Raw genomic sequence first — 23624 nt, 5'->3', positions numbered from 1 at the left:
GATGAAGATGGCAGAGTCTGTCATCAAAATGTTGGTTCTAATCAATACCAGTACTCGGCTGGAAGCCTGAGATGAGTTTACTTATGACATTTCTTGTTTTAGAAACATAGAATGCAGGCCCTTCGGCCCACAAAGCTGTGCTGAACATGTCTTTACTACAGAAATTACCTAGGGTTACCCATAGCCCTCTATTTATCCAAGTTCCATGTACCTATCCAGGAGTCTTTTAAAGTACCCTATCATATCTGCCTCCACCATCATTGCCGGCAGCCCATTCTACGCACTCTCCACACACGTGTAAAAAACTTACCCCTGACATCTCCTCTGTACCTACTTCCAAGAACCTTAAAACTGTGCCCTCTCGTGTTAGCCATTTCAGCCCTGGGAAAAAGAAGCCTCTGACTATCCACACGATCAATGCCTCTCATCATCTTATACAGCTCATATGCAAAATCTCTTCTGCTATCTAAATCTACATTACATTAGTTCAGTGCTACTGTTCTTTGATCAGTAACGTTCTTGGATAAATATATGTAATATTTACATATGTTTTAACAACAATATGTTTATTCAGAGAAGTTACTGTAACCCAGAAAAATAGCACTGGTTCTACACCAGTTCCAAGAAGGGCAATCCCCTTGTCCAGTTCCTTATCCTATTTCCCTATAGCCCAATGATTTATTCTTAAGATCAGGATTAATATCACTGACATATGTTGTGAAATTTGTTGCTTTGTGGCAGTATACAGCGCAATACCTAGGGTTTATGCTGCCTGCTTAGACAGTGGGTAGAGTGTTAACAACATGAACAGTGATGTTTTCAGATCATACCTTTTACCATCAAGGAAGCCTTAGATTTGAGATTCTGCACATTGAAAACAACGTCACCTGCATCTGAAAGAGTCGCTTCATGCTTCAAACCATTCATTGCCTTTCACTAACTGCCCATTAACGGTCCAGTAATATTCATCAATTCCTTCATGAGAAAGTATACATTCAAAGGATCCACTTTCTCCCTCTTTAACCTCTGTGCTCTTCAGCCGCTTTGTGATTCCAATGTTTAGATCTTGTTTTGTGGCAGAAGTGCAGTGCAAAGATATAAAATTATAATAAATTACAAAATAAATAAGTAGTGCAAAATAGGAATAGTGAGGTAATATTTGTGGGTTCAGGGACCATTCAGATGGTGGAGGGAAGAAGCTGTTGCTGAAACATTAACTGTGGGTCTTCAGGCTCCTGTACCTCTTTCCTGATGATAATAATTGGAAAAGAATACATGAAATAATCATTGTTTCGTGTTTAATTGGGATCACATCGCCAAATCTGTCTTCATTATGTGGGCAGCTCTCCATTAGTGTGGATCTGTTGGACTCAGTGGCCTGCTTCATGTTGTTAACTCCATGAATGCATTAGTGCTGTATCTTGCAAGAATGCAGAATGCAAAAGTGTTATCACCTTTGCAGCAAGTTACCACCCTGTTCACACAGATCACAGTTCACCTTTGATACTTCTTTTCTGGATCTCTCTGTGTCTATTACAAGGAAGTTTTGGTTCTCAAGGGGCTTGAGAGTTTGAGCAGGCTAGGAATTTATTCCTCGGAGCATAGGAGATTGGTGGGGTAACCTTAGAGAATGTATGGCATTTGGGTTAGGGTTAGTAAACTGTGGGCATCCTATGTTGGTACCAGAGGCATGGCGACACTTGCAGGCTTCCCACAGCGTATCCGAGAATTGTGTTGGTTGTTGACGCAAACAATGCAATTCACTGTATGTCTCAATGTTTCAATATACATGTAACAAATAAAGTGAATCTTTAAATCTTTAAAATCATGAAGGGCATAGACAGGGTGAAAACACACAGTCCTTTTCTCAGCGAAAGAGAAACAAAAATTAGAGGTCATAAGTTTAGGGTGAGAGGTTCTTCACCCACAAGGGTGGTGCAGTTATGGAATTAGACAATAAGATCATAAGACACAGGAACAGAATTGGACCATTTGCCCATTGAGTCTGCTCCACCATTCCGTCAAGATGATTTATTATCCCTTTCAACTGCTTTTTCCTGCCTTTCTCCCATAATCTTTGATGCCCTTACTTTCCTGCTATTTGAGGAAAGGGGAAGTATGAGTGTGAGGGCAGCTTGTTGTTCTCGGTGTTGAATGTGGGAGGTCCTGGAGTCTCCTAGCGCCCCAGACGTCCATATCTGTGCCAGCTGCAGCTCCTAAGGGACTGTGTTAGGGAACTGGGGTTGCAGCTCGATGATCTTCGTCTGGTCAGGGAGAGTAAGGAGTTCATAGAGAGGAGTTACAGGCAGGTGGTCACACCAGGGCCACGGGAGGCAGACAGGTGGGTCACGGTTAGGAGGGGGACGGGGAAGAATCAGGTACTAGAGAGTACCCCGGTGGCTGTACCTCTTGACAGTAAGTACTCCTGTTTACTGTTGGGGAGGACAGCCTACCTGGGGGAAGCAACAGTGGCTGTGCCTCTGGCACAGAGTCTGGCCCTGTAGCTCAGAAAGGTAGGGAAAGGAAGAGGAAGGCAGTAGTAATAGGGGACTCGATAGTTAGGGGGTCAGATAGGTGATTCTGTGGACGCAATCAGGTAGTTTGCCTCCCTGGTGCCAGGGTTCGGGATGTTTCTGATCGCGTCCAAGATATCCTGAAGTGGGAGGGTGAGGAGCCAGAGGTCGTGGTACATATAGGTACCAATGACATAGGTAGGAAAAGGGAAGAGGTCCTGAAAGGAGAATATAGGGACTTAGGAAGGCAGTTGAGAAGAAGGACCACAAAGGTAGTAATCTCGGGATTACTGCCTATGCCACGCGACAATGCGAGTAGGAATGGAATGAGGGGGAGGATAAATGCATGGCTGAGGGATTGGAGCAGGGAGCAGGGATTCAAATTTCTGGATCATTGTGACCTCTTTTGGGGCAGGTGTGACCTGTACAAAAAGGATGGGTTACACTTGAATCCTAGGGGGACCAATATCCTGGCGGGGAGATTTGCTAAGGCTACTGGGGAGACTTTAAACTAGAATGGTTGGGAGGTGGGAATCAATTTGAAGAGACTAGGGGAGAGGAGGTTAATTCAGAAATAGAGAAAGCTAGTAGACAATGTGTGAGGGAGGATAGGCAGGTGGTTGAGAAGGGGAGCACTCAGACCAAAGGTGTAGGGGATAAGGAAGAAAAAGACAATAAAGTTGTTTGCATCATTAGGGATAAACAGAGAGGAAGAGGTGGAAAGTTTCTTAAATGCATCTACGTTTGTATTTTAATGCTAGGAGCATTGTAAGAAAGGTGGATGAGCTTATAGCATGGATTGATACCTGGAAATATGATGTTGTAGCTATTAGTGAAACATGGTTGCAGGAGGGGTGTGATTGGCAACTAAATATTCCTGGATTTCGTTGCTTCAGGTGTGATAGAAATGGAGGGGCAGGAGGGGGAGGTGTTGCATTGCTTGTCTGAGAAAATATTACAGCGGTGCTTTGGCAGGATAGATTAGAGGGCTCATCTAGGGAGGCTATTTGGGTGGAATTGAGGAATGGGAAAGGTGCAGTAACACTTATAGGGGTGTATTATAGACCACCTAATGGGGAGTGAGAATTGGAGGAGCAAATTTGTAAGGAGATAGCAAATATTTGTTGTGATTGTGGGAGATTTTAATTTTCCACACATAGACTGGGAAGTCCATTCTGTAAAAGGGATGGATGGTTTGGAGTTTGTAAAATGTGTGCAGGATAGTTTTTTGCAGCAATACATAGAGGTACTGACTAGAGAAGGAGCAGTGTTGGATCTCCTGTTAGGGAATGAGGTGACGGGTGTATGTGTTGGGGAGCACTTTGGGTCGAGTGATCACAATACCATTAGTTTCAATATAATTATGGAGAAGGATAGGACTGGACCCAGGGTTGAGATTTTTGATTGGAGAAAGGCTAACTTTGAGGAGATGCGAAAGGACTTAGAAGGAGTGGATTGGGACAATTTGTTTTATGGGAAGGATGTAATAGAGAAATGGAGGTCATTTAAAGGGGAAATTTTGAGGGTACAGAATCTTTATGTTCCTGTTAGGTTGAAAGGAAAGGTTAAAAGTTTGAGAGCGCCATGGTTTTCAATGGATATTGGAAACTTGGTTCGGAAAAAGAGGGAGATCTATAATAAATATAGGCAGCATGGAGTAAATGAGGTGCTCGAAGAATATAAAGAATGTGAAAAGAATCTTAAGAAATTAGAAAAGCTAAAAGAAGATACGAGGTTGCTTTGGCAAATAAGGTGAAAATAAATCCGAAGGGTTTCTACAGTTATATTAATAGCAAAAGGATAGTGAGGGATAAAATTGGTCCCTTAGAGAATCAGAGCGGACAGCTATGTGCGGAGCCGAAAGAGATGGGGAGATTTTGAACAATTTCTTTTCTTTGGCATTCACCAACGAAAAGGATATTGAATTGTGTAAGGTAAGGGAAACAAGTAGGGAAGTTATGGAAACTATGCCAATTAAAGAGGAGGAAGTACTGGCACTTTTAAGGAATATAAAAGTGGATAAATCTCTAGGTCCTGACAGGATATTCAACTAAGACCTTGAGGGAAGTTGGTGTAGAAATAGCAGGGGCTCTGACAGAAATATTTCAAATGTCATTAGAAACGGGGATGGTGCCAGAGGATTGATGTATTGCTCATGTGGTTCCATTGTTTAAAAAGGGTTCTAAGAGTAAACCTAGCAATTATAGGCCTGTCAGTTTGATGTCAGTGGTGGGTAAATTAATGGAAAGTATTCTTAGAGATGATATATATAATTATCTGGATAGACAGAGTCTGATTAGGAATAGTCAGCATGGATTTGTGCGTGGAAGGTCATGTTTGACAAATCTTATTGAATTTTTTAAAGAGGTTACGAGGAAAGTTGTCGAGGGTAAAGCAGTGGATTTTGTCTGTATGGACTTCAGTAAGCCCTTTGACAAGGTTCCACATGGAAGGTTAGTTAGGAAGGTTCAATCGTTAGGTATTAATATTGAAGTAGTAAAATGGATTCAACAGTTTCTAGATGGGAGATGCCAGAGAGTAGTGGTGAATAACTGTTTGTCCGGTTGGAGGCCGGTGACTACTGGTGTGCCTCAGAGATCTGTACTGGGTCCAATGTTGTTTGTCATTTACATTAATGATCTGGATGATGGGGTGGTAAATTGGATTAGTAAGTATGCGGATGATACTAAGGTAGGAGGCGTTGTGGATAATGAAGTAGGTTTTCAAAGCTTGCAGAGAGATTTAGGCCAGTTAGAAGAGTGGGCTGAACGATGGCAGATGGATTTTAATGCTGATAAGTGTGAGGTGCTACATTTTGGTAGGAATAATCCAAATAGGACATACATGGTAAATGGTAGGGCATTCAAGAATGCAGTAGAACAGAGTGATCTAAGAATAATGGTGCATAGTTCCCTGAAGGTGGAATCTCATGTGGGTAGGGTGGTGAAGAAAGCTTTTGGTATGCTGGCCTTTATAAATCAGAGCATTGAGTATAGGAGTTGGGATGTAATGTTAAAATTGTACAAGGCATTGGTGAGGCCAAATTTGGAGTACTGTGTACAGTTCTGGTCACCGAATTATAGGAAAGATATCAACAAAATAGAGAGAGTACAGAGAAGATTTACTAGAATGTTACCTGGGTTTCAGTACCTAAGTTACAGGGAAAGGCTGAACAAGTTAGTTCTTTATTCTTTGGAGCGCAGAAGGTTGGGGGGGGGGGGCGCTTGATAGAGGTATTTAAAATAATGAGGGGGATAGATCGAGTTGACGTGGATAGGCATTTTAGCCTATCCACGTCCACATTGAGAGTAGGGGAGATGCAAACAAGATGACATGATTTGAGAGTTAGGGGGCAAAAGTTTAAGGGTAACACGAGGGGGAATTTCTTTACTCAGAGTGGTAGCTGTGTGGATTGAGCTTCTAGTAGAAGTGGTAGAGACAGGTTCAGTATTGTCATTTAAACTAATATTGGATAGGTATATGGACAGGAAAGGAATGGAGAATTATGGGCTGAGTGCGGGCCAGTGGGACTAGGTGAGTGTAAGCGTCGGCACAGACTAGAAGGGCCGGGAGGGCCTGTTTCCGTGCTGTAATTGTTATATGGTTATATTGTTATACCAAGAAATATCAATCTCCGCTTTAAATATACCCTTTTACTTGGCTCCCACGGCTATCTGTGGCATTGAATTCCACAGAATCACCACCTTTTGGCTAAAGAAATTTCTTCTCATCTCAGTTCTAAATGGACATCCTATTATTCGAAGACTGTGCCCTCTGGTTCCCCCCCCCCCCCCCCCCCCACCATAGTAAGCATCCACTTTATCTAGGCCTTTCAATATTTCAATGAGATCTCCCACTTATTCTCCTCAACTCATCCAGAGCCATGAGGAAGTACACATCCAGAGCCATGAAATGCTTCTCATTCCCGGGATCATTTTTGTGAACCTCCTCTGGACCCTCTCCAATGGCAGGACATTCATTCTTAGATAAGGAGCCCAAAACTGCTCACAATACTCCATTAGACCATGATATAGGAGCAGAAGTAGGTCAGTTGGCCCATTATGTCTGTTCCACCATTTAATCATGGGCTGATCCAATTTTTCCAGACATCCCTACTCCCCTGTCTTCTCCCCATACCTTTTGATGCCCAAGTGAGGTCTGACAAATACCTTATAAGGCCTCAGCATCACATCCTCGCTTTTGTATGCTTGTCCTCTTGAATTCAATGCTAGCATTGCATTTGCCTTCCTAATCACTAACTCTACCTGGAATTAGCTGTCAGGGAAAGTAAGTGAGGTGGGTACAATGACCACATTTAATAAGTAATTGGATAGGCATATAGATGGGAAAGGTTTAAAAGGATAAGGGCTTTGTGATATGGGATGAGTTTAGATGTGAATGAGTTGGATTGAAGGGCCTATTTCTGTGCTGTATAGCTCTATGAATCCATAGCTCTGTCTCAGAAGGCTGACTAATTGCTAACATTGATAGAGTGGCAACGGTTAGCATAATGCTTTACAGTACCAGCGATGCGGGTTCAATTCCCACTGCTGACTGTAAGGAGTTTGTACATTCTCCTTGTGATCGTGTAGGTTTCCTCTGGGTGCTCCGGTTTCCTCCCACAGTCTAAAGACGTACTGGTTGGTAGGTTAATTGGTCATTGTAAATTGTTCTGCAATTAGGCTAGGGTTAAATCAGGGGTTTATGGGCAATGTGGTACAAAGGGCCAGAAGGGCCTTTTCTCAATAAATAAATAAATCTTTTAAAAGCTGTATTGTTTCTTTGATTATTTATTATTTATTATTGATTCTTGATTTATCATCATAGGCCAAAACTTTCTGCTTCTCAAAGACACCAACAGATTCAGCTCAGAATCATCTAAGCCAAAGTCTTTCCCACCGTGTTGGAAAGTTGGCAGTCAGAGCTGTCTTGGTCAACCATGACCAGCGTGCCTTTAAACAATGAAGTGGAATGCAGAACATGGCAGAAGATCCTTCAAAACCAGAGGAACTAGATGCAATGCAATAGGAACAGAGAAGTTATTAGAAAACATTGTGAGGGACAGGGATAATGATCACTTGGAAAGGCAGAGAAAGCTGGCGTGGTTCCTGCCTGACCAATCTGACTATGTTTTTTGAGGAGTATTGTTGGGGATAGTGTAGTAAATGTTATTTATATGGATTTCAATGAGGTCCCAAATCGGATGATGCTGGATCCTGATGCTTTTGCAATCCAGGGGCTCTTCAGAAGTCAAAAGTGAGCCATAAAACTGATTGCTAGCAATTTTATCAGTGTTACATGAACAACAAAAGACAAAGGAAAAAGTAGTATACGTTGTCTTATACTCAGAATGGAGTTAATCAAATAATCCAATTAATCTACAAAATAGCCAGATTCTAATGCTACAGAAAACTAAGAAGTTGCTACAAAAATACAGAAGCAACTGTACCATAATTACTGGAAAAATCACTGAACAATTCCACGTATATACACTCAGTGGCCATTTTATTAGGTACCTCCTGAACCTACCTAATAAAGTGGCCACTGAGTGTAGGTTTGTGATCTTCTGCTGCTGTAGCCCATTCATTCCAAGATTTGATATGTTATGCATTCAGAGATGCTCTTCTGTACATCGGTGTTGTAACATGTGGTTATTTGAGTTACTGTTGCCTTTTTCTCAGCTTGAACCATCATCTGCAGATTTCCTCGGGTCTGATAATATACCAGGCCGGGTTCTGAAAAACTGCACGGCTCAGCTGACTGAGGTGTTGACAGATATATTCAACATTTCTCTGTAGCTATCTATTGCCCCCTTGTCTTTCAAGGCAGCAACCATCATTCCAGTGCCAAAGGAGGTGACCTGCCTAAATGATGATCATCTGGTAACATTTACATCAACCATTATGAAATGCTTTGAGCGCTAGTCATGGAGCACATTAAAGCCTTTCTCCCAGCTACATTAGACGCTTTTCAGTTTGCCTTTTGCTGAAGTTAATCCACTGATGATGCAATAGACTCTGCCCTGTTCTGCCTGGAAAATGGGGTCTCATATGCCAGGCTGCTGTTTATAGACTTCAGTTCAGCATTCAACGCCATATCCAGAAACAGGTGGGGAAACTGTCGTTGCTATGTCTTAACACCTCCCTCTACAATTGAATACTGGATTTAACAGTGAGGCACAGTCAGTCCATGTGGGCAGCAATGTTTCTCATGCCATTGCGCTGAGCACTGGTGCCCCCCAAGGCTGTGTGCTCAGCCTGCTACTGTTCACACTGCTGATGCATGACTGTGTCACTGGATCCAGCTCAAACCGTGTCATGAAGTCTGTGGATGACACAACAATGGTTGGCCTTATCGGGAACAATGACGAGGCAGAGTACAGAGAGGAAGTGAAGTGACTGGTGTGAGAAGAGCAATTGAAGCCTGAGTGTGGAGAAGGCAAAGGAAATCATTGAAGACATCAGGAAGGTGCAGACGGACTATCACTCTGTCTGAATACATGGCTCCTCTGTAGTGAGAGTTAAATGCACCAAGTTCCTGGTAGTTCACATCATGGATGTCCTCACCTGATCCCTTAATATCACTTCACTGGACAAAGTGGCACAGCAGCACCTCCACTTCCTACGAAGGTTGAGGCAAGCAAGGCTCCTCCCTCCCCCCCACCCCATCTTAAATTTGTTTTACAGGAGCACCATTGAGAGTGTCCTGACAAGAAACATCTCCGTCTGGTATGGGAGCAGTTGAGCATTGGGACTGGAAGTCCCTACAAAGAACTGTGAGAACAGCCGAGAGGACCATAGGGGTCTCCCTACCATCCATCTGGGACATTTATCAGGAGTACTGTGTACTTAGTATTATTAAGGATCCTACCCATCCATACAGCACCCCCTTTAACTTTCTGCCATCAGGCAGGAACTATAATGCATAAAAACAAGAATGGCCAGGATGAGAAACGGTTTCTGAACTCCCAGCCGCATTATATTTGAAGTGTCACTGGTTAATCTGTGACCTTACAATATTCAATATTGATGCTCTTTAGTTTGCTATTTATGTGTGATTCATCTATAGATTTTATCCTTACCTTCATAAGTTATCATGTGTGTTAAGTGTGCTACTGTACCTTACACCCTGGTTTGAAGAAACATTGTTTTCTTTCTATATACATATGGTTATATACATGTATCTGGTTAAATGACACTAGACTTGATTTGAATGCTCTCCACAAGAAGTGTAGAAGTTTTTGAGTGTCTTAGGTGACAAACCAAATCTCTTCAAATTCATAATGCTGTCTTGCCTTCTTTGTAGCTGCATCAATATGTTGGGGCCAGGTTAGATTCTCAGAGAGATCTTGACACCGAGGAACTTGAAATTGTTCACTCTCTCCACTTCTGATCCCTCTTTGAGGATAGAAGTTGTCATTAAGCCCATGGGTCTTGGTCCAAAATATCGATTGTTTATTTTCTGCTTTAGCCATTGCCTGAACTGCTGAGTTCCTCCAGAATTTTGGGTGTGTTACCTTATCTATGTCTCTGAAAATCTTATATAATTCTATCAGGTTTGATGCTTGTTTCATCTCCTCTCAGGACTGAACTCTATTGGTGGCCTGTCGAATTGTGGACCTCAGGGGACCAAGGTCAATGCAATGACTGGTACTACAGTCCAGGCAGTCATCTCCCATTCTGCTGCAGGAAATCAGAGTTTGCTAAGTTTTGAGAAAGGTGACATCATCTTGATATTGGTGCCAGAGTCAAAGAGTGGCTGGTTGTTTGGAAAGCTTGAAGGAACATCTAAGTACGTAATCAGCACAAGTGCCAAATTAATTTCTGCAACCGAGTGTTTTAACCATTGCTTTTAAATTGTGTGTTTTCCTAATCTTTAATTTACCGTGAAGTCTTTGAATATTCTCAATGTATTTGATGTATTTATCTATCACATCTACATTGAAACATACAGAAAAACATGTCATTTGCATTAACAAACACAACGTAAGTGTCACCACACATTTTGGTGCTAACATAGCATGCCCATAATGTTTAGCAAAACAACACAAGCAACAACAACAAGCAAAACAACATCAGCAAATCAAGCCCCTTTACCTCCATCCCACCCACTCACACATACACAGACAAGCCACCAACCCTAGGACAGGCCCCCTCCAGTCCTTGGCCCCAGATTCTCAGACTCGTAAACATATGGCCTCGAAACTTCAGACCCTGGCCTGGACTAGGAGGCACAATGACCCAGGGGATTCAATGTTCAAACCTTCCCCTTGGAGGCACAAGACATGTGGATGCCAGAATTTGAAACAATTTCTCTGCTGGAGAAAGTCGGCTGGTCAAGCAGCAATTGTGGGGAGAAAACCCCAGTGCAGTGTTTTAACCCGAAACATTGATAATTCTTTCTACCACCCTACAAATGCTGCTTGACCCGCTGAGTTCTTCCAGCAAGTTGAATGTTGCTTCAGTTCATGGTGCACTGCCACCATGACTGCTCAGAGAGGGACTATTCCACTGGGATAGGCTTCACTTGCATATGACTGGGGTCAGTATCCAAGTCAATAACCAACATCCCCCCCCCCCCCACACTCAGCTGTCACATCATCAGGAACATCAGTCTGAAGTGCCAACAATTTTTCTGTTCAGATTGCTGAGTCCTTCTAGCACTTTTTATTTGATTTAAGATTACCAGCACCTGCATATCTTTGACTGGTTAATTGATAGAATACAATATTTGTTCTTGCAGCATTAGTTCCTGTAGTTCTGAGTGGTCTAGATCAACATGAATGCAGCAATACTATTACTGCAAAATAGTGTAAGAATTACCCAAAAGATTAACTAATCGAATCCAAGCAGGAATTCACTTGGGTCATTAAAGAAATGAAACTATAAGAACTGAATTGGAATTGGTTTATTCTTCAAGGTTCATTTCATTGTCAAAGTCTGCATCTACAATACTACTCTGATATTTCTCTTCTCCAGATGGCCAAGGAAAGTAAAAGCAACAAAACCTGTAGACCCCAGAATCTCCCACCCCCTCCCAGCAGAAAAAGAACAGCAATAATCCCTGAACCCCACCTCCGCAGAAAAAATCAGTGACAATAAATCCCTGACCCCCTCCTCTACAGAAAAAACAGTGACAATACAAATCCTACCCCCTGCAGAAAAAACAGCGACAATACAATCCCTGACCCCCTCCTCCGCAGAAAAAAACTGTGACAATAAATCTCTGACCCCCTCCTCTGCAGAAAAAAACTGTGACAATAAATCCCTGACCCCCTCCTCTGCAGAAAAAAACTGACAATAAATCCCTGATCCCCTCCTGTGCAGAAAAAAAACAGTGAAAATAAATTTCTGACCCCCTCCTCCACAGAAAAAACAGTAACAATACAAATCCTAACCCCCCGCAGAAAAAACAGCAACAATGTCCCCTCTTCCTCCACAATAAAAACAACAGCAATACAATTCTCGACCCCCTCCCTGCAGATAAAGAACAGCAACAATAGCAATCGCCCTCCCCTCCCAGCAGAAAAAAAAGTGACAATATTATCTCTGACCCCCCTCCCAGCAGAAATAAAAACAGCAATGCAATCCCTGACCCCCTTCTCTGCACAAAACATTGTCACATGTGACAAGGTACATAGAACATACAACATAGCGCAGTATAGGCTCTTTGACCCATGATGTTGTACCAACATTTCCACCTACTCCAAGATCAATCTAACCCTTCCCTCCCACATAACCTCCATTTTCCTTGCAGCCATGTGCTTATCTTAAATGTCCCTCATGTACCTGCTTCTCTCACCATCGCCGGCAGTGCTTTCCATGCAACCACTACTCTCTGTGTAAAAGACCTACTTCTGGCACGTTGCAGCAGATAGTGCATCCAGTGAGTGAGCAGTAGGGTGTCTGTTGTCTGGGTTGCCTTGTCATAGAGTCATATAGTACTACACCACAGAAATAGGTCCTTTGTCCCATCTAGTCTGTGCTGACCCAGTCTTCTGCCTATTCCCATCTATCAATATTTGGAAGATAACCCTCCACACCTCTCTCATCTATATATCTATTCAAACTTCTCTTAAGTATTACAATTGAATCTGCATCTACAAATTCTGCTGACAGCTCATTCCATGTTTGCACCACCCTCTGAGTGAAGAAGATACCCCTCATGTTCCACTTAAATATTCCATCATTCATCCTAAATTTATGATCTCTGATTCGAGTCTCACTGAACCTGTGGGGAAAAGCCTGCGTACGTTCACCTTATCTACACCCCAAATGCATAACAGTGTAACACGTTACAGTGCTATTGATTGGAAGATCGTGGTTCGATTCCCACCACACTAAGAAGTTTGTACGTTCTCCCATGACCATGTAGATTTCCTCTGGATGCTCCAGTTTCCTCCCACATTCCAAAGAAGTATGAATCAGAGTTAGTAAGTTGTTGGCAAAAACATGGTGATGCTTGTGGGCTGCCCCCCAGCTCATCGTTTAGTTATGTTGGACGTTGGCACATTTCACAGTATGTTTCATTGTACCTGGCATAAATAAAGCTAATCTCTTTAATTCTGTGTAACTCTTTCAGATCTTCTCTGATTCTCCTGCACACAAAGAAAGAAGTCCTAATCTCTTCAACTTTTCCCTATAACTAAAGTCCTCAAGTCCTGGCAACATCCTTGTAAATTTTCTCTGCACTCTTTCAAACTTATTGAAATCTTTCCTATAGACAGGTTACCAGAACTGCACACAATACATCAGAATTAGTCTCACCAACGTCTTAGACAACTTCAATGTAACATCCCAACTCCTGTACTCTGTGCCCTGATTTACAAAGGCCAATATGCTGAACCTATCTACCTATGACGCCACTTTCAAGAATTACGGATTTATGGATTTGTATTCCCAGGTCCGTCTGTAATACTGCATTCTGCGAACCCTGATAGTGTCCTAAATTTCACTGATCTTCCTGAGTGTTGTTAGTACAGCACTCATCCAGCCACACGGGGAGTCGTCCAACAATCTCCTGGCATGTGTTTCATCAATGGTGGAAAGACTTTGTGAGTCACTTTGTGCCAGATTCCTAGTCCTTCATTCTTCATGATAGTCATGTTTCTGGCCTGGTTAGGTCTGTGGTTTGTAGTGATTCCTGGGATGTCGGGAAGGAGGAACTCAAATGACGATAATGCCATTGAATGTCAAATGGAGAAGGCGGAATCTATTTTGAACTAGGTATTTGTTTCTTGGTATTAGCTTATTATTGTCACTTGTACAGAGATACAGTGAAAAGCTTGTCTTACATATTGTTCATACAGATCAATTCACTACCCAGTGCATTGAGGTATAATGAGTTAAAGCAACAATGCAGAATATAGTGTAACATCTACAGCGAAAGTGCAGTGCAGGTCAATAATAAAGTACATGATCATAACAAAGTAGATCGTGAAGTCAAGCATCTATTTTATCATACAAGGGAACCATTCAATAGTCCTGTGGCACTCAATACAAAGAACCTATTGCTAAGTGTTTTACAGGACATTGTAGGATAGTGTAAGACATCGAAGCAGAATTAGGCTTAGGACCATTCAAATCTACTCTTTCATTCATTAATGGCTGATTTATTTTCAGTTTTTAACCCCATTCTCCTTCCTTCTTCCTGTAATCTTTGACACCCTTACAAATCAAGAACCCTTCAACCTTTACTTTAAATATACCCAATGACTTGGCCTCCACAGCCATCTGTATCAATGAATTCCACAGATTCACCACTCCAAAGAAATTCCTCGTTATCTCTATTCTAAAAGGATTTTCTTCTATTCTGAAGCTGTGTCCTCTGATCCTAGACCCTCCTGCTCTTGGAAACATGGTCACCACATCCACTCTGCCCTTGTATGGTTTGAATGTTATCCTCTCCCTTGAGTGAATGGTTTGACATGCCAAGCCTCAGTCCCCCACGCAAACACTTCCCTTTAATTTCAGCACCACTTGATGTTTGCTTAATGCATTATTTTTCTACATACATCATAAACATCGGCATTGCAACTTCTGCGTAAGTATAGTTTATTTATTGGGATGCAGTGCAGAATGAGCACATGGCCCAGCAATCTTCCGATTTAACCCTAAGCCTAATCATGGGATAATTTACAATCACCAATTAACCTACCAACTGGTTTGTTGTTGGACTGTGTGTGGGGAAACCAGAGCACCCGGAGCAAATCCATGCAGTCACAAAGAGAACATACAAACTCTTTGCTGGCAGTGCTGGCTTGTTGGTATTGTAAAGCATTGTGCTAACCAACACACCACACGAACAAGCTAAGCAATTCAAACTATTTGAATTTAACCAGTAACATCCATCTGGAATGGAATATGGTTAAAGCAGCAAATAAAATTGAACTGAACCTTCTGAGCTTGAAATAAAGTCAGCAAAGATGCTTCTAATTTCTGCTTCATCAGACTGTGACTCTTCAACTTTGTTCCCACAGACAGGGCTGGTTCCCGCTCTCGTTTGTACAGCCTTTTCAAGGAAAGATTCGGTCACATGAGACAACACTCAGGTAAACATTTTACTGGGTATTGCGGGCAGGGGGACGTGAGGTTGGATATTGGTTCGAGTGTACTCGTGTTTGAGGTTTACTGCCATCAGTCTAATGGTTACATCAGTGGAGTGCAGATACTCACTGATTAATACTTTGTACGTGAGATGTATTTTGTCTGCTTCACACTACTTGTTTGTACTCATGTAGGTATCCAACTGCTTATTCAAGTTCAAAAGTCAAAGTTAAGGTTAAAGTGTATTTGTTATCAAAGTACATAGATGTCTCCATATACAAACCTGAGATTTGTTTTCTTGCAGGCATTTAGAGGAAAACAGAGAAATGCAATAGAATTTATGAAAACTGTACATAACTAAAGACTGACAAACAACTATAAAGTCTGCAAAGAAGACAAATTGTGCAAATAAATGAATAAATAATACTGAGAACATGAATTGTAGAGTTCTTGAGAATGAGTCTATAGGTTATGGAATCAGTTCAGATTTGAGGTTGTCCACGCAGGCTCAGGAGCCTGAAGGTTGTAGGATGAAAACTGTTCTTAAACCTGGTGGTATTGGGGACCTGGGCTCCTGTACCTCCTGCCTGATTGCAGCAATGAGAAGAGAGCATAGCCTGGGTAGTGAGACTCGATGATAGATCATCATTGCCTCTGGTGATTATCTTTGCATCATCAATAGGGACAGAAGATGTACTGGAGGATTGGAGGGTTGCAAATGTTGTTCTGTTGTTCAGGAAAGGGAGTAGAGATAACCCAGGAAATTATAGACCAGTGAATTTTACTTCAGTGGTGGGCAAGTTGTTGAAGAAAGTCCTGAGAGGCAGGGTTTATGAGTATTTGGAGAGACATAATCTGACTGGGGATAGTCATCATGGCTTTGTCAAGGATAGGTCTTGCCTTACAAACCTGATTGAATTCTTTGAGGATGTAACAAAATATATTAATGAGGTAGAGAAGTGGATGTAGTGTGTATGGATTTCATTAAGGCATTTGATAAGGTTCCCCATGCAAGGCTCATTCAGAAAGTAAGGAGGCATGGGATCCAAGGAGACCTTGCTTTGTGGATGCAGAATTGGCTTGCCCACAGATGGCAAAGAGTGGTTGTAGATGGTTCATATTCTGCATGGAACTCGATGACTAGTGGTGTTCCACAATGATCTGTTCTGGGACTCCTCCTCTTTGTGATTTTTATAAATGACCTGGATAAAGAAGCAGAGTGGTGGGTTAGTAAGTTTGCTGATGACACAAAAATTGGGGGTGTTGTGGATAGTCTGGAGGGTTGTCAGAGGTTACAGCAGGACATGGATAGAATGCAGAACTCTGCTGAGAAGTAGCAGATGAAGTTCAACCCAGATAAATGTGAAGTGGTTCATTTTAGTAGATCAAATTTGAAGACAGAATATAGTATTTATGTTAAGACACTTGGCAATGTGGAGGACCAGAGAGATCTTGGGGTCTGTGTCCATAGGACATTCAAAGCTGCTGTGCAGGTTGACAGTGTTGTTAAGAATGCGTATGGTGTGTTGGCCTTCATCAACAATGGGATTGGGTTTAAGAGCTGTGATGTAATGGGAAGGGCTCTTCCTGTGATGGACTGGGCTATATCCACCATTTTCTGTTGATTTTTCTGTTCCTGGGCCAACAGCATTGGTTTTTCCAGACCAGGCTGTGACACAACCAGTTAGGATAGTCTCTGGTGAGAAGATTATTCTATTCTGGATTCAGTTAGCACAGAATGCTAATTTGGGATGCTGCAAAGGTGCAGTCCCTTGAAGGGAACATTGCACCAAGGCCTTGCTGTTCTCATAGGTGAATCTGTGGGCTCGATTGTCACTAGTTCAAAGCTGAGTACTTTGGTCAGTATCTTGGCTAATACAATACATTCACTAAGTTGAATTGATACCACGGAACAAAACAGTGGTGGGAGATATAAGAGACTGCAATCGGAGCACCTAACAGTCTGCTGGAGGAATTTCATCATCAGTGAGCCCTGACCACCCAGGCCAAGCTCTCTTCCCATTTCTGCCATCGGGTTAGGAAGCACAGGAAGCTTAGGCTCTGCATCACCAGGTTCAGAAACAGCTAAGACCCTTCAACCATCAGGCTCCTGAACCAGTGTGGATAACTTCACTCACCTCAACCCTGAACTTATTCCACAAAGGTCAAGGGCTCTACATCTCATGTTCTCAGTGTTATTTATGTATATAATTCATTTGTTCATTCCGTTTTGCTTGCACAACTTGTTTTCTTTTGCAAATTGTTTCTTTGTCACTTTGCTCATAAATTCTATTGTATTTTTCTATTTTTCTGTAACGAATGGCAAGAAAGCGAATCTCAGGGTTATATATGGTAACCTACATGTGCTTTGATAATAAATTAACTGACTTTGACTGAATTCAGTGTGTCGAGCAGAATGTGTTGGGGGAAGCAGCTGTCGATGTTTCAGGGTTTTATCCTGAAACTTTGAGAGTTCCTTTCCTCCTACAGATGCTGCTCAACCCACTGCAAAAAGTTTGGTGAGACCACACTCGGAGTACTGTGTGTATTTCCAGTCGCCATTAACTGGAAAGCATTCAGAAGGATGTTGCCCAAAATGGATGGCTTGAATTATAAGGAGAGACTGGACAGGTTGGGATGGTTCGCCCTCTAGCATAGGAGGCGCAGCTTTATACAAAATCATCAGGGACATTTATAAGATGAATGTCACAGATTTATCCCAGAGCAGGGGAGACATGGATTTAAGGTGAGAGGAGAAAGATTTAACAGGGAGCTAATTGGTAGGTTTTTCACACAGAGGATATGGGGGGGGGGGGCATACTGTATGTACAGAATGAGCTTCCTGTGGAAAAGGTAGATACAATGTTTAGTACTTCAACTCTGCTTCACTCAACTCTGCTTCACTTCAACTCTGCTTCACATTCCCATTCAGATATGTCCGTACTTGGCCTCCTCTACTGCCATGATGAGGCCAAACTTAGGCTGGAGAAGCAACACCTCATATACCGTCTGGGTAGTCTCCAGCCCCTTGGTATGAACATCAAATTCTCCAACTTCTGGTAATTCCCTCCCTCTCCCTTCCCCCATCCCACTTTCACTCTGTCTCCTCTTCTAGCTGCCTATCACCCCTCTCATGATTCTGCCTTCTTCTACCACCCATAGTGCTATCCCCTTAGATTCCTTCTTCGCCTATCCCCTCCCTGCTTCCCCTCCCCCACCCCTTGATCTTTCCTCTGATTGGTTTTCCACCCTCCCCCCACCTTCTTTATGGGGCACTTGCCCCCTCCTTCTACAGTCCTGACGAAGGGTTTCAGCCCAAAATGTTGACTGCTTATTTCAACAGATGCTGCCCGACCTGCTGAGTTCATCCAGCTTGTTTGTATGTGTTGACAATGTTTAGTAGATATTTGTGGATCGAGGGATATGGGCCAAATGCAGACAAGTAGATCGGATAGTCTGCCGGTCTCCTTCCAAACAACACCACAGCTTGTATTAGTGGTCTGCATTTCTTAAACAGCACTGCACCTTCTTTGCAGTTTTTGACTTGCACTAACCATCATGTTTTACTTCTCAACCTTCTGCTATCTTAATACAGAGTTAGCATGAAAGGAAAGGTCACAGGTTAGGGGAGTATAAAACTAGAGGCGTGGGTTTAAAGTGAGAGAGGAAAATTTTAAAGGGGAAGAAAAGGGCCCATTTTTCACACAGTGCGCTGGTATATGGACTCAGCTGTCAGAAGAAGTGGTTGAGGCAAGAATAATAAAAACACTTAAAAAGAAATTAGACAGATACATAGCTAGGAAAGGTTTAGAGGAACATGGGGTAAATGCAGGTAGAAGGGACTAGCTTAGGTAGCTAGCATGGTCGAGTTAGGCCACTCATGCTGTATGACTCATACTGTGAGCTAAACAAAATGACCTCATTGATATGAAATCATTGATTCTACATAAGCTGGAGTAGGCCATCTGGCCCATCGAGCCTGCACCACCATACAATACAATCATGGCTGATCTGGTCTTGGACTCATGTCCACCTACCGGCCTTTTCCTCATAATCCTTAATTCCCCTGCTAAGATTTAACTATATTCAGTGAGGTACTCTACTGCTTCCCTGGGCAGAGAATGCCACAGATTCACTACTCTCTGGGAAAAACAAATCTCCAGTATAAATCTATTCCCTCTAATCTTGAGGCTATGTCTCCTAGTTATTGGGATCTTAGTTTTTGGGATCATTTTAGACCATAAGACATAGAAGCAAAATTAGGCCATTTGGCCTATCGAGTCTGCTCCGCTATTCAATTTTTTTCCCTTCCTCAGCCACACTCCCTGGCCTTCTCCCCATAACCTTTGATGCCGTGTCCAATCAAAAAGTAATCAAGCTCTGCTTTAAATACACTCAATGATCTGACCTGCACAGCTGCCTGTGGTAATAAATTCCACAAATTCACCACCCTCTGGCTAAAGAAATTTCTCTGCATCTTTGTTTTAAATGGATGCCCCTCTATTCTGAGGCTGTGCCCTCTTGTCCTAAACTCCCCCACCATGGGAAACATTGTTTCCACTTCTACCATGTCTAGGCATTTCAACATTTGAACGTTTCAATGAGATGCCCCCCCCCCCATCCTTCTAAATTCCTGCGAGTACAGACCCAGAGCTATCAAACATTCCTCGCATGATAACCCTTTCGTTCCTGGAATCATCCTTGTGAACCTCCTCTGAATCCTCTCTAATGCCAGCACATCTTTTCTTATATGAAGAGCCCAATACTGTTCACAATACTCAAGGTGAAGCCTCATCAATGCCTTATAGAGCCTCAGCATCACATCCCTGCTCTTGTATTCTCAACCTCTTGAAATGAATGCTAACATTGCATTTGCCTTCCTCACCACCAACTCTACCTGCAAGTTAACCTTTAGGGTCTTCTGCACAAGGACTTCCAAGTCCCTTTGCATCTCAGATTTTTGGATTTTCTCCCTATTTATAAAATTGTCTGCACATTTATTTCTACTACCAAAGTGGATGATCATTCATTTTCCACCATTGTATTTCATTTGCCACTCTCTTGCCTGTTCTCCTAATCTGTCCAAGTCCTTCTACATCCTACCTGTTTCCTCAATACTACCTGCCCCTCCACCAGTCTTCGTATCATCTGCAAACTTGGCAACAAAGCTATCTATTCCATCATCTAAATCATTTACATACAGCATAAAAAGAAGCAGTTCCAAAACTGACTCCTGCAGAACACCACTAGTCACTGGCAGCCAACCAGAAAAGGAGCCTTCTATTCCCACTCGCTGCCTCCTACCAATCAGCCAATGCTCGAACCATGCCAGTAGCTTTCCTGTAAAGCCATGGACTCTTAACTTGGTAAGCAGCCTGATGCATGGCACCTTGTCAAAGGCCTTCTGAAAATCCAAATATACAACATACACTGCATCCCTTTTATCTATCATACTTGTAATCTCCTTAAAGAATTCCATCAGGTGTAATTTTGTGCCATGTTTCCTTTTATTGGACATGAAAGTGAACACAGGTAGTTTGGGGTGCTGTACTGTGCCTTCTTCCTTACGTTCTCTCCATTCTGCAGGCCATTTCCCTTGAGGAGCAGTCGAAGTGTTGAGAATCTGCTGGAGCCCAGGGAGCAGTACATGTTACCCCCGGTAGACTACAGCAGTTTGGCTGCAAGCAAGGTCCCTGTCCCACCGCCTCTGCCCCACCATACATCCCGGAGTCAGAGCCCGGCTCCACCAAACCAAAGGAGCCGGCGGAACAGCACAGTCAGCCTGGCCGTGTCAGATGGTGGCCAAAGCAGAGTGAGTATGCTGGAGAAGAAGTCTGTATGCTCCTTGAAACAATGGTATGAACCTGCTGTCTGAGACACTGTTCCCCTTAATGTAACATGCACTCACTTTATTTCATGCCTATTATATATAGAACAGAGAACATAAAAAACCTACAGCATAATATAGGCCCTTTGGCCCATATATACTTACTTTAGAAATTACCTAACCTATGGTAGGTTAATGTCATTTGTCATTAGAAGCAGGGATGGTGCCGGAGGATTGACATATTGCTCATGTGGTTCCATTGTTTATAAAGGGTTCTAAGAGTAAACCTAGCAATTATTGGCCTGTGAGTTTGACGTCAGTGGTGGGTAAATTAATGGAAAGTATTCTTAGAGATGGTATATATAATTATCTGGATAGACAAGGTCTGATTAGAAACAGTCAACATGGATTTGTACGTGGAAAGTCATGTTTGACAAATCTTATTGAATTTTTTGATGAAGTTACTAGGAAAGTTGACAAGGGTAAAGCAGTAGATGTTGTCTATATGGACCAGTAAGGCTTTTGACAAGGTTCCACACGGAAGGTTAGTTAGGAAGGTTCAATTGTTAGTATTAATATTGAAGTAGTAAAATGGATTCAACAGTGGCTGGATGGGAGATGCCAGAGAGTAGTGGTAGATAACTGTTTGTCAGGTTGAAGGCCAGTGACTACTAGTGTGCCTGAGGGATCTGTACTGGGTCCAATGTTGTTTGTCATATACATTAATGATCTGGATGATGGCCTGGTAAATTGGATTAGTAAGTATGCAGATGATACTAAGATAGGTGGTGTTGTGGATAATTAAGTAGGTTTTCAAAGCTTGCAGAGAGATTTAGGCCAGTTAGAAGAGTGGGCTAAAAGATGGCAGATGGAGTTTAATGCTGATAAGTGTGAGGTGCTACATTTTGGTAGGAATAATCAGAATAGGACATACATGGTAAATGGTAGGGCATTGAGGAATGCAGTAGAACAGAGTGATCTAAGAATAATGGTGCGTAGTTCCCTGAAGGTGGAATCTCATGTGGATAGGGTGGTGAAGAAAGCTTTTGGTATGCTGGCCTTTATAAATCAGAGCATTGAGTATAGGAGTTGGGATGTAATGTTAAAATTGTACAAGGCATTGGTGAGGCCAAATTTGGAGTATTGTGTACAGTTCTGATCACCGAATTATAAGAAAGATATCAACAAAATAGAGTACAGAGACGATTTACTAGATTGTTACCTGGGTTTCAGGGAAAGGTTGAACAAGTTAGGTCTTTATTCTTTGGAGATAGAAGGTTGAGGGGGGACTTGATAGTGGTATTTAAAATTATGAGGTGGAAAGATAGAGTTGATGTGGATAGGCTTTTTCCATTGAGAGTAGGGGAGATTCAAACAAGAAGACATGAGTTGAGAGTTAAGGGGCAAAAGTTTAGTGGTAACACGAGGGGGAACTTCTTTACACAGAGAGTGGTAGCTGTGTAAAACGAGCTTCCAGTAGAAGTGATAGAGGCAGGTTTGATACTGTCATTTAAAACAAATTGGATAGGTATATGGACAGGAAAGGAATGGAGGGTTATGGGCTCAGTGCAGGTCAGTGGGACTAGGTGAGAGTAAGCGTTCGGCACGGACTAGAAAGGCTGAGATGGCCTGTTTCTGTGCTGTAATTATATGGTTATATGGTAAATAGACTTCTTAAAAACGCTATTGTATTCGCCTCCACCACCATCACTAGCCCATTCTACACACTCACCACCCTCTGTGTAAGAAAACTGACCCCTGACATCTCCTCTGTACCTGCTTCCAAGCACCTTAAAACTGTGCCCTGTCATGTTAGCCATTTCAGCCCTGGGGAAAAAACCTCTGACTATCCACATGATCAATGCCTCTCATCGTCTTATACATCTTATATTCCTAATAAAGTGGCCACTTCCATGGTTTTCTGTTGCTGTAGCCCATCCACTTCAAGGTTCGATATGTTGTGCATTCAGAAATGCTCTTCTGCACATCAGTATTATAACACTTGGTTATTTGAGTTACTGTCACCTTCCTAACAGATTGAACCTGTCCTGATGAAGGTTCTCATCCTGAAACATCGACTGTTTACTCTTTTCCATAGATGTTGCCTGGCCTGTTAATTTCTGCTTTTAATACCCCTGGCCCTCTAGAGAGACAATTCCAGAGATCCATTGCCCCTCTGTGAGAAGTTTCTGTTCACCTTAGTTCTATGTGATCACTCCTTTAAATTGTAACATATTCCTAGTTTGAGGAAGGGGGAAAAGTTACCGGAATTTAGAGAAAATGGATGTTCATGTCATCAGGTTGGAGGCTACCCAAATGGAATATCAGGTGTTGCTCCTCCAACCTGAGAGAGGCCTCATTGTGGCAGTAGAGGAGGCCATGGACCGATAAGTCAGTATGGGAACAGGGAGTGAAATTAAAATGGTTGGTCAGTGGGAAATCCTCCCTGTTTCAGGCTGAGCAAAGGTACTTGGCAGTGCCCTACTCCCAATCTACATTATTCCTCTCCATAGATGCTGCCTGACCTGATGAGTTCCTCCAGTGTGTGTTTTATTAGCCTAATGATCCCTTGCGAACTGCCTTCAGTTTAAATGTATCCTTTCTAACATAAGGAGCACTGGAAACTGTGTGGGACTGGCTAGCCTGTGTTTTTAAGTTCGTCCTCTACTGCTGGATCTCTGAAGTGGCCCAGTCCTCCTGACACCCTGTGACTGTATGCTTGTGACATGGTTTCATCTC

At 42.5% G+C, this 23624-nt stretch overlaps 1 protein-coding gene across 7 annotated transcripts in view; it reads left to right on the top strand.

Moving 5' to 3' along the window:
* LOC140719268 (BAR/IMD domain-containing adapter protein 2-like 2) overlaps positions 1–23624 on the top strand; it is a 161062-nt gene that overhangs the window by 106127 nt on the left and 31311 nt on the right. For all 7 annotated transcript variants that reach the window (XR_012096878.1, XR_012096879.1, XM_073033773.1 and 4 more), the window contains 3 exons: positions 10097–10304; positions 14992–15063; positions 20645–20870. Coding sequence is in view for 5 of the 7 variants with exons in the window: in XM_073033773.1 (XP_072889874.1) it covers positions 10097–10304; positions 14992–15063; positions 20645–20870 (506 nt within the window). In the remaining 2 variants the exon portion in view is untranslated. The remainder of the gene's footprint in view (positions 1–10096; positions 10305–14991; positions 15064–20644; positions 20871–23624) is intronic.

This window comes from Hemitrygon akajei, chromosome 31 (genome assembly GCF_048418815.1).
Source record: "Hemitrygon akajei chromosome 31, sHemAka1.3, whole genome shotgun sequence".
In the NCBI taxonomy this organism is placed as follows: Eukaryota; Metazoa; Chordata; class Chondrichthyes; order Myliobatiformes; family Dasyatidae; genus Hemitrygon; species Hemitrygon akajei.
Note: the sequence above shows the minus strand (reverse complement) of the source record. Positions and strands in the feature narration are given on the sequence as shown.